This window comes from Schistocerca piceifrons, chromosome X (genome assembly GCF_021461385.2).
Source record: "Schistocerca piceifrons isolate TAMUIC-IGC-003096 chromosome X, iqSchPice1.1, whole genome shotgun sequence".
NCBI lineage: Eukaryota > Metazoa > Arthropoda > Insecta > Orthoptera > Acrididae > Schistocerca > Schistocerca piceifrons.
In genome coordinates this window covers 244,429,191-244,441,768 of record NC_060149.1, presented here as the reverse complement: position 1 = coordinate 244,441,768, position 12,578 = coordinate 244,429,191, and the positions used below count along the sequence as shown (strand labels likewise).

At 42.7% G+C, this 12,578-nt stretch overlaps 1 protein-coding gene across 1 annotated transcript in view; it reads left to right on the top strand.

Moving 5' to 3' along the window:
* The window catches only part of LOC124722288 (protein artichoke-like), a 408,123-nt gene extending 401,845 nt beyond the window's left edge, over positions 1-6,278 (top strand). Inside the window, exon 3 of the mRNA XM_047247473.1 lies at positions 5,841-6,278. Coding sequence (XP_047103429.1) covers positions 5,841-6,278 — 438 coding nt within the window. The remainder of the gene's footprint in view (positions 1-5,840) is intronic.
* The last annotated feature ends 6,300 nt before the right edge of the window (positions 6,279-12,578 follow it).

Here is a 12,578-nt window from a genome sequence, read left to right as displayed (position 1 = left end):
AATTTCACCAGCACAAACAAGTTGGATATGCCACTGTCTAAAAGACTCTGACCGAAAAGTGCTGTACCAGCTGCCTCATTCTACAGGGTGTCTCAACAGGAAGTTTATATTTGAAGAGCTCTCTGGTATGTGGAATAAATCGGAGAAGAGCGAGGGGTACGTTCATCGCTTTCTTGGCCTTTAGAAATTCAGTCTATAGAGGGCGCGTCGCGGAAGATGACCGTGCATTTTGTGTGCTAGAATTTTACAAAATCGGTGATTCGGCGACTGTAGCACAGAAGAAATTTTGCAGTGATCATGAACTGTATGATATAAATGATGCTCAGAGTGGTTCTCTTATGTTTGAGGAGACCGGTTCAACGCTAGCCAAACCAAAATCCATGCTACCAAAGTCATCAAGAACGGGCGAATCTATGGAGAGTGTAAATCGGTCTATTCGTGACGATCCTAAAACTAAATTTCACTCATCCCGAACAGGCTATGAAGGTGCAATGGTACCGACCGGCCGTCGTGTCATCGTCAGCCCACAGGCGTCACTGGATGCAGATATGGAGGGGCATGCGACCAGTACACCGATCTTCCGGCCGTATGTCAGTTTACGAGACAGGAGCCGCTACTTCTCAATCAAGTAGCTACTCAGTTTGCCTCACAGGGGCTGAGTGCACCCCGCTTGCCAACAGCGTTCGGCAGACAGAATGGTCATCCATTCAAGTGACGATCAGAAAAGTTCAAATGGCTCTAGGCACTATGGGATTTAACATCTGAGGCCATCAGTCCCCTATACTTAGAAGTACTTTAACCTAACTAACCTAAGGACATCACACACATCCATGCCAGAGGCAGGATTCAAACCAGCGACCGTAGCAGCAGCGCGGTTCCAGACTGAAGCGCCTAGAACCGCGCGGCCACAGCGAAGTGACGATCCTAACGTCTCCATTCGTAAGGGCGAAAGTTCTTTAAATGTGCGTAGATCATCATTGCACCGAATTCTGCGAAAAAACCTTAAACTCCATCTTTACAAAATCCAATTGGTTAAAGAATTAAAACCACAGTATGCCAGACATAGATTGTGGTTCGTTAATAATGTGGCTGAGCGCCCTCCATTTAACAACGTCTTGTTTTCTGACGAGACTAATCCTCACCTGAATGATCACATCAATAAGCAAAGTTGCTGCTACTGGAGTGCAGGGAATTCTAAACAGATGCATGAGAAACCCTTTCAATCGCCAAAAGTTACTCTGTAGACTGCGATATCGGCTCGAGGAATAATTGACCCGTATTTCCAGGACGAGAGCTGTCGTTCATTACAGTGAATGCGCAACGTTATGTGAAGAACATGATTTCAGCAAGACGAAACCACAGCACACACGTCCAATACGTATATACTGCGAGTTCCTGAAATTTTCCGTAGCAAATTGATCTCCAGGAGGGATGACATAAATTGACCCCCTCACATTCCATATTTGAGCCCCATGAATTTTTTCTTGTGGGGTATGCCAAATCTAAAGTGTTTGGCAGTAACCCGACTTGTCTGGAGCAATTGAAAGAAAATATTCATCCCTAACCTGCATATTTCAACAATAAATAAAAATTTTGTCCATAGAATTGAACCTCTATTTTATTTTGACACATCAAATATTAACATTCTTTTGAGATATCTGTACTTTCCTCAGCACCTTTAAAAAATTTCCCAAGAATTTGGCATGCGAATATATTAGCGCTCTTTTTAACACGCAACTTACCTGCCAGTTCCAGAACCTCCCCTAATAGTAACTCGCTCACACTCACTAGTCCAGCGCTGTAAGTCGCTCATACCCATCCACGCTCACTTGCCCATTCGCATTCACTCATTCAGCCCAGCCTGTCATTATCTCTTTGTGTCTGTCTAACTCTCACTGTCTACTGCGTCACAGCCAGTCTCCTTCTTTCTGTCCTACTACTACAGTCTCCTCTCTCTGTCACTGTCTCCATCTTGCTCTCTCTTACTGCAATTATCTCATTCACTCTTTCCCACTCTACTGCCTCTTCTCACTGTCACTATCTCTCCCTTCATCGTCATTGTCATAGACTCTGTCTCTCTATCACTGGCTCTCACCCACTTCCGCTCTCATATTCTCTTTATTTCTCTCCCACTGGCACTGTATACTTCCCTCTCAGCATAAGAAAGTGGAATATGTTCGCAAGCCAAAATTTTTGGGAAAAGTTTTAAAGATGCTGAGGAAGGTGGAATGACGCAGCTGGTACCCAACCTTTCAGTCTTCTAAACGGTAGCACATTAGACTTTTTCTGCTCCGATAGGATCGTTTTTCCGCTGGTTCACTCTTCACTCATACGAAAAGAACTTTATGGGTCAGTAAAATGTTGATAGTTTACTTATGCGAAACTTAAATAACGGAAAACTATGTGATTTTACACATAAGAGAGGATTTTACGTCCACAAAATTTTGCATGTGCTGCAGTACTACAACAAGAAGTTCCCGGAACCCTTCTGATGATAACGGAAATATTTTACAGCATTTTTTTTCAGTGCTACATCACTTTATAAACTACGTCTTTGTCTCACACCGGATTTTATGTGCGTATTTTACGTGTAAATGTATGGTAACTTTGCTCATCTGTATCTCAGAAACGGATAAATATATCAAGAAAATTTTCAAGATTGTTCCAGATTGGGATCTTAGGAATACAGCCTGTTAAATAAGAGCGTCGTCGTCATTACACACAGATGGTAAAAGACATCGCCATAGTTCTTTCACGGCCTAATAAAGGGAACATTTCTCCTTTCTGCAGTGCCCATACTGCATTAGTTTGCTTTGAATTCTTGACCGAGATACATAAGAAGAGACTTGAGTGCAGCTTACGCGTCGCGTTTTGAGGCTGTGTTTCTCTGTAGTCACCCCAAGGGTTCGGAAATGAGTCATGCTGCGGCGTCTAAATATATGAAGAAATCAAAGTCATTTCCACAAATGTGTGTAACACACTATAAATGGGTTGAAAACGTGAATGACTTTGACAGTGTGCTGCACTCATGTCTCTTCTCGTGTATCTGAGTCAAGGATTCAAAATAAACTAACGCTTTATGGACACGGCATGCAGGAAAAGGTTCTCTCTATTGAGCTGTGAAAGAAGTAAGGCGATATCTTCTTCCATCTGTGCGTAATGCCATCCACACTCTTACTTAACAGACTGTATATCGTAAATATTTCAGCTATTTGCTGTACATTGCCGTCTTAGTGTCCACGGCTCGGTTTTGGTACCCAAAAACCATGTTTCTGGGGTGTTTCTCGATAATGGATACGTAGTTTTGAAAATGGGAAGACAGAACTTCTAGATAAATGCCTAAAAAATAAAGTGTTAAAATTTGAGCAATTTGCTGCCTTCAGTTATTTAAATATCGGCTGTTGAGTGCGAAAAAATGGTCAAAAACGCTTTTCTCTGGTTTTGTCAGGAGACGGCAGTGAACTTAATGGTGCCTCCATGAGCCTCTTAAGGTGCACCATAGACTACATCTACTGTAAAAAGAACCAACGGATTAGCTCCGTTTACCTAAGCTCGAGCAAGTATGTAACATTCAAATTTTCACCCTGTACTGTAGGATCGTTACAGAGACTATCCTGGTGTTGGGTGTACATACGGTTCCTAGGCCCAGGGCTAACCAACACACTTGATCCGCACCTTTCTATCACCAAGAGAACCCTGGGTATGAGCCCTGGAGAAATTCCGTTTTTATGTGTTTTGGAATATATTGGTAGCAATATATTTCTTGGTTACGTAAATTGAGGGTGGAGGAGGGAGAAAAGAAAGCAAAGGTTCAAATGGCTCTAAGCACTATGAGACTTAACATCTGAGGTCATCAGTCCCCTAAACGTAGAACCAGTTAAACTTAACTAACCTAAGGACATCACACACAGCCCTGCCGGAGGCAGGATTCGAACCTGCGACCGTAGCAGCAGCGCGGTTCCGGACTGTAGCACCTAGAACCGCTCGGCCACAGCGGCCGGCAGAAAGCGAAGGAAGGAACTATTGATGTCAGCTGCATAGGGACTTTATGCTGAATCAGCGGCGACGAGTGAAAATATTGTACGGAGCGGAATTCAAACCCGGGAACTCGTGCTTACTATGCAGTTGTGTTAACTACTGCACCATTCCGCATAATGTCTCGATTCAGCTGACTTCAGCAGTTCCTTCCGTCCCCCCCCCCCCCCCCCCCTCTACCTTCAGTTTACTTAATATTTATCTCAGCTGCGGATTCCGGTTGGTGTCTGCTCTTCCGGACATTCCCGAAAGAATAGACGCCACCCATTCATAATCTCATCAGATGAATTCGTAATTGCGAATGATGACTGCCATCAGCTGTAGAATGGAATGACGAGAATGGAAATTTATGTCGGACCGGGACTCGAAACCGGATTTCCGACTTAACGCGACCGGTCGCTTTACTATTTGGCTATCCCTGCACGACTCACGGCCAGATTCGAACTTCCATATGTCGTCAACCAGATAGTAGACGCATGGTTGACGACATTTGGAAGTACAGATCGTAGACGCATGGTTGACGACATATGTAAGTACAGATCGTTGAAACATGGCTGACGACATATGGAAGTACATATCGTCGATGCATGGTTGACGACATATGTAAGTACAGATCGTAGACACATGGTTGACGACATATGGAAGTACAGATCGTAGACGCATGGTTGACGACATATGGAAGTACAGATCGTAGACACATGGTTGACGACATATGGAAGTACAGATCGTAGACGCATGGTTGACGACATATGGAAGTACAGATCGTAGACGCATGGTTGACAACATATGTAAGTACAGATCGTAGATGCATGGTTGACGACATATGGAAGTACAGATCGTTGATGCATGTTTGACGACATATAGAAGTACAGATCATAGATGCATGGTTGACAACATATGGAAGTACAGATCGTTGGCGCATGTTTGACAACATATGGAAGTACAGACCGTAGACGCCTTGTTGACGACATATGGAAGTACGGATCATAGACACATGGTTGACGACATTTGGAAGTACAGATCGTAGACGCATGGTTGACGACATATGTAAGTACAGATCGTAGATGCATGGTTGACGACATATGGAAGTACAGATCGTAGATGCATCATTGACGACATATGTAAGTACTGATCGTTGACACATAGTTGACGACGTATGGAAGTACAGATCGTAGACACATTGTTGACGACATATGTAAGTACAGATCATAGACGCATGGTTGACGACATTTGGAAGAACAGATCGTTGGCGCATGTTTGACAACATATGGAAGTACAGATCGTAGACGCCTTGTTGACGACATATGGAAGTACGGATCATAGACGCATGGTTGACGACATATGGAAGTACAGATCGTAGACACATTGTTGACGACAATTGTAAGTACAGATCGTAGACGCATGGTTGACGACATTTGGAAGGACAGATCGTTAACGCATGGTTGACGACATATGGAAGTTTGGGTCTGGCCATACAGATGGCCGTGAGTTGTGCACGGATAGCCAAATGTTAAGGCGAGCGTTCGCTATAAGCGGGAAATCCGGTCCGGCACAAATTTTCATTGTCGTCATGCCATTCAACAGTTGATGGTAGTCATTATTCCAATTGCGAATTCATCTGATGTGTTTCGTAACGACTGTGGTCGTCGCAGTGCATCGTCATCAAAATAAAACAGGCACTGCAATGTCGCATTCATAATCTTTCTTGGTGTGCAGGTGCAATGTCCAGCGGTATAACTTAAATGCAGATGGTGAAAGCAATGAAACAAACTGGTTAGCTGTGAGACGGTGTGTTGTCCCGACAGGAACGCAGCCTGGAGGTGGGCGCGGCGGCGCGGTCGCTGCAGGTGTCGCGGCTGTGGGCGGGCTCGCGCTACCTGGTCTGCGTGCTGGCGCTGCGGACGCCGCCGGAGCCAGACGCGGATACGGAGGCGGCGCGGCGCTGCATATCGGCGCGCACGTCGTCGTCGCGGGCCGGGGAGCCGGCGGCGGCCGGCGGGCTGCCGTGGCCGCTGCTGACGCGCCGCCTCGGGCTCATCATCGGCACGTGCACCGGCTGCGTCGTCTTCCTGACGCTGACGCTCGTGCTGGGCTACCTCAAGCTGAAGAAGCAGCGCGCGCAGGCCACGGCCGACGCCGCGCCGCAGGACTACGTGGGCTACCGCAACTTCTCCATCCACAGCGGCGAGCTGCTGCCGAGCACCGTGTCCTTAGGGCACGCCTCGCTCAGCTCACGACTCTGACACCCGAATACCTCGGCATTCTTTTCGAACCTCGTAATACAAATTCTCGTGTACTTCCAGTTAACATTGGTAACTCGAACTTTACCCGTAGCTCCAAATACACCTGCACTTCCCACAAAGTTATCGACTAGGGCGGGAAATTTATTGCGTTCCATAGGCAAAAGGAGCGAAGGCGCTTATTCAATACGGAAAAAGAAATGCAAAAGTTCGGTTTCGGCGAGACTCACGTAGAGGATTTGTGTCGCGGGTCCGTATGCGTGTTCTGACAGGCGTCGGGAAGATGAATGCCGAGTAAAATATTAAACATGATTCGACACTAGTAATCAAGAAGAGATGAATAAATAGACATTTTTACACCCTATTTCAGTGTAGAACACCGAGAAAATTAACGTCGAAACCAGCCTAGTGTGATGATTTCAAAGAGGTTTCGAGCCAAAACCAACCAATATCTTCCAAAGACTGCCAGTGACTTATGATTCTGAATAAAATTACGTACTGAATTGAAATCCCCTGTCTAGTCACCTATCATTCACTACATTAATGAAGTAACGAAACATTAATCACACCCATAATAGTAAATTCGCCTTTCGGAAGTTCCCTTAAGCAAAAGGGACGTCATCTAAAGTCGAATATACGACGTAGCGGCCACAGATGAGCGTATCAACAATATGAGAAACCTCTGGAAAGTAGCTAGATATCGTAAATTGTTGGAATTACAGTATGGCACTGTGTAAATTGTGTCGCATTTTGAGGGGACGTTTTTCGTGAGGTCCGCTGGTCAAAAAGCCATTCCATATAGGCAGGAGGAAATAAACTTCACCACCATCGAGAGAGCGAAAAAACACTTGTACCCAATTAGAGATCAACATTTGTGACACCAGTCTTGTAAACAAAATTTACGACCTACTGAGAAGAGATAACATTTATCAAAAATAAACGACGCGATATGGAAGTGTCGCTCGATATTCAATTCCCATGAGTACGTGAGATTTTTTAACATGTAGAGACCTGCGTGTTATTTTTGACAAGAACTGTGACAGATTAGGTCGGGCATGTTACGAGACAATGTTAGTTGTCCATACAGGTAACGATAATGCACTCAATCGCAGAATTGCTGATGAAGCTGTATCACTCTTTGGTATTACTTTGTTACTACCCAAGATTCGCTTCTGCGTATCAACGTAAGTGTTACGTCGGCTTCATGGAATTTCATCATTGTACCCTACCCTGTTCTCTTGTGCGAAGTTCTAAACCAGGATAACTCCTTAATAACGTGATGGCCGCATTCATAAACAAACAACTTTCCACATGGCGGTCGTTTCACGAAGTAGAGAACATTTAAGATATTTACGTACACAAAAGTAGTGAGCAGGAAAGAAATATTGCTCAGAAAACGCGGATTATGCTCACGCGTTAAGGAGAAGCAATATTACGTCAGTACCTATTTCAAATAACCAAAATTTGTCACGGTAAGAACGTAGAGAGATTTCGTCGTATAGTACAACCTTAAGTAGACATGTAGCCATTTACTGTAGAGAACCCGGTCTCATTTCTTCTTGTACTGTGTGAAATCATTTATTGCTCTGAATACGAATGTCTGACAAAACTGTTCTTATCCGCTATACAACAAGGAAGTTCTTCGTGTATCGATATGCTGTTCGCATGTGTCGGAATACGTCCTAATCGAACAAGAAATATTTCCCGCCAAAATGTAGATTATCTTATATAACGAAAGCACTTTTTTCCCAATACTTCCTTTTGCATTAGTGTTGAGGAATACTTATTTGTCTTGTAGATATGAGACCTCGAATTAATTATCAGTTAATTTGTTAAATTTTCCTCCGAAAGGCAATTTTTCATACCAGGTACCGTCATTATAATACCCTTTCCGTTAAAACGCAGTGAAACTACAGAAAACGAGTAAAATGATTTCGAGGTTGACTCTCATGAATTTATTTGTTGCTGCCACGTAGTTGAGTGCACACCAACTTTTTTTTAAGATGTTAGAAAGCTTTTCCCCTTCCTATAATGCTATGTTAAACGAGAAAAATACATAATATGCCGTAATATATATAAATATATACACCATCATAACTTTATGTCTGTTATAGTAGAGATAATCCAAAATGAAACCATTGCAAACACCGTTATGTGTTAAATGTATATACCCTAATGTAACCAACACCACAATTGACATAGTCTGATATAAGGTTTATTTTGTAAAGAAATATCCATAACCCTATCACATGCAGAATACATTGTTCATATTATGTTATGTCAATTCAGTCTAAATTCAGTCTAAATTATTGATAAAAAATTAAAGGAAACGGTATTTAATGTATTTATTGTTGTCTTTTCTAATAAACGCATTTAATTAAAAGAACTTGTTTTTGTACAAATTTTTCCTTTGCTGCAAAATTCGTTCACTGGCTAAACGTTTGCTTAAAAGCGTAATAAAGCCATGATTTGCACCAGCCTCATTTCCTTTTTAGTTTTCTTGATTTAGTTTCCCTGTGCGCAGCCATAGAGTCATCACGACTCTGACGAGTGCGAGTGACTCGCGCCAGGACACTAAATTAATAAAGATGATTATCCTGTCTGTAACTGTCTTCGAGCTATACAGAACTACATTTTTTTAAACGTGCTCCTCCTTATTCTCAAGAATCTGATGATTTTTCTTTTGAACAATACGGTCGAGTTTCGTAATTACTTTCTTCTAATGACTCCGCCGATAGACGAGTGGTTGGCGTGCCAGCCTCTCGTTCGTGCGGTGGGGTTCGACTGAGGTCGGTGGACTCTTTTGACATAAAAATCCATAGCGTGCCATTTCACAACCTCTAAACGAACCTCACGTAGTCTGTAATATCTATAAAACACTCTACGTTAATTCTTTTCTTCTCATTTTATTTCTGCGTTTATAACTGTGCGGATTATCTGACGCGGGCGAACCTCACATTATTCTGCTGTCAGTCAGAAAGTAAGTATTTTTATTTTTCGTATCATTTATTACGCGGGAACTAGGTTAAATTTTCTCAGAATACGGTAGTAACCTTGCCCTTTAATGTGTAATACTTCAAAGTAATCAGCAATCATTGTTATTTCGTTTTTGTACAGGTTTTGAACTAGGTTACGTATTCCCTTTCGCTAAAAAAAAAGTCAGGTCCCACTCTGTAGATCATTGGCAATCAACATCTCTCAGTTCATGTAATTCTGAAACTGATTTTCCAGGCAGGCTGCCTTAAGGTGTCAGAAAGGTGGGAGAGACGGGGATGGGGTGGGGTGGAGTTGGATAGGTTGAGTCTACGTCTGAAATGTGTGTTGGATGACAGTTATGTCACTGAAATTTAGCAGTTTCCTCTGTGCGGCTCAATGAAATATCTCCTCAACAATTGTCACGCACAAAAGGAAAATCAGTTTCTCCTACGGCGGACTGATAACGCACGATCTGTAAGCCTGTTTAAAGATGTCAGTATATCATTACGACTCCGTTGTTGCGCCCTGACCCATGAAATCGTCCAGAATTATTCCCTATACTTCTGAAAAGACTGAACACAGTTAGCCTTCCGGATTTCTAGACTTGCATCAACATTCTTTCATTCCATTTTGGTCACAGCTGATTGCCTGTTAGCGAATAGTACTCAAATTCACAAGTATGTCCTACAAACGTTCATGGTTGTGAATGGGCGATATGCCTTCAGCACTGAATAATTCGGTTGCTGTTATTTCGGTGAGAAGTTACAGAAGCTGAGTGGAAATCTGCAGAAGGTGCCGATGATTGCAGGCTTCTGATGAACTTAACTTGATCACATAATTCAGAGGCAACTACCAATGTGAAATACAGGCAGTAGCGCCTCGACAACGTTATCGAGGAAACTGAAACAGACTAAAGGAAGACTTCCTTCTCCACCAATAGATGGCATATAATGAATTATAATAGACTTAGCCGGTCAGTGATACAGATGCACCACAGAATCAGGTGGAAGTATGCTATCATTACCGGTACTAGGACGAGTGACACCCCAGTGGTTGCGCCGAAGTCTCTCCTCTGTCTGTATACCAATGGATCAATTTATTTCTGATGATGAATGCATGGTCCACAAGTCAAATACAAAAAATAAATAAAATGATGTCTAGTTAGAATATAACACTGTTTAACAATGAAGCGTGTTACCAACGGATTAAACTATTTGAGCAACCCATTTCATGTGAATGCAAATATGAGGGCAAACTATAGAAATAAAGGAATACAACTGGCTGAGATGATATCTCATCCTTGTGCATCTGACACTAGCTGAGTATTGGTATGTATGTATAGGCTGAGTTATTAATGTCTGAGTTTTGCTCTTTTTCTAAAACCGATACAAGTACAGCAAAGGAAAATCAGCAATATTCTAAAAATATGTAAACTAAACCGCCCTCCTGTTCCGGTCGGTCCAAGGAAAACTTGAGGCTCAGCTTGTGTACTTTTTTTTTATTTATTTTTTTTTTATTTTATTGGCTGTTCAACCGTCTACACACAGCGCAGTGGAAGAACACAAGTTGCCACACCCACTATTAGTTACCATCTGTTTTCTATTATCACACACATTATTTCTATTACCCCTCCCCCACCACACACACACACACACACACAAACGCACACACACACAAACGCACTTGTACTTCTAGAAGATAAACATATCCTTAAACTTACGACATACAGAAGAAAGAACGTAGTGCACTACATAATTACTTGGAATTGTCTATAGTAACGAAGCAACCAACTTGTACCTCAGTGAGGTACTCTGTCTCGAGATATTTTTTTTTTATTCGACAATAAAATAAGCTTCTGGATTATTATCATGAGACTCTGTTCCCGGTTCATAGATAACAGTATGACTCATGATTATAACATAAGTCAACATACTCTGTCCATCACTCATAATTCTATATACATGAGATTGACGCAGAAATATGTCTCATTTATATGGAATCATTCACCGCCCCCCCGCCCCCCCCCCCCCCACCACATGACCATCGACCTGAGGCTTCCACGCCTCAGCGATACAGATAGCCGTACCGTACGTGCAACTACAACCCAGTGGTATCTGTTGAGAGGCCAGACAAACGTGTGGTTCCCGAAGAGGGGCAGCAGCCTTTTCAGTAGTTGCAGGGGCAACAGTCTGGATGATTGACTGATCTGGCCTTGTAACATAAACCAAAACGGCCTTGCTGTGCTGGTACTGCGAACGGCTGAAAGCAAGGGGAAACTACGGCCGTAATTTTTCCCGAGGGCATGCAGCTTTACTGTATGGTTAAATGATGATTGCGTCATCTTGGGTAAAATATCCCGGAGGTAAAACAGACCCCCATTCGGAACTCCGGGCTGGGACTACTCAGGAGGACGTCGTTATCAGGAGAAAGAAAACTGGCGTTCTAGGTATCGGAGAGTGGAATGTCAGATCCCTAAATTGGGCAAGTAGGTTACGAAATTTAAAAAGGGAAATGGATAGGTAAAGTTAGATATAGTCGGAATTAGTAAATTTAGGTGGCAGGAGGAACAAGACTTCTGGTCAGGTGAATACAGGGTTACTGCAGGAGTAGGTTTAATAATGAATAAAAAAATAGGAGCGCGGGTAAGCTACTACAAACAGCATAGTGAACGCATTATTGTAGCAAAGATAGACACGAAGACCACGCCTACCACAGTAGTATAAGTTTATATGTCAACCAGCTCCGCAGATGACGAATAGACTGATGAAATGTATGATGAGATAAAAGAAATTATTCAGATAGTCAAGGGAGACGAAAATTTAATAGTCGTGGGTGACTGGAATTCGATAGTAGGAAAATGAAGAGAAGGCAAAATAGTAGGTGAATATGGAATGGGGTAAGGAATGAAAGAGGAAGCCGCCTGGTATAATTTTGCACAGAGTATAACTTAATCATAGCTAAAACTTGGTTCCAGATTCATGAAAGAAGGTTCTATACATGGAAGAGGCCTGGAGACACTGAAAGTTTTCACATAGATTATATATATAATGGTAAGACAGAGATTTAGGAACCAGGTTTTAAATTTTAAGACATTTCCAGGGGTAGATGTGAACTCAGACCACCATCTATTGGTTATGAACTGAAGAAACTGCAAAAAGGTAGGAATTTAAGGAGATGGGACCTGGATAAACTGAAAGAACCAGAGGTTGTGGAGAGTGTCAGAGAGAGCATTAGGGAACGATCGACAAGAACGGGAGAAAGAAATACAGTAGAAGAAGAATAGGTAGCTTTGAGAGATGAAATAGTGAAGTCAGCTGAGGATCAAGT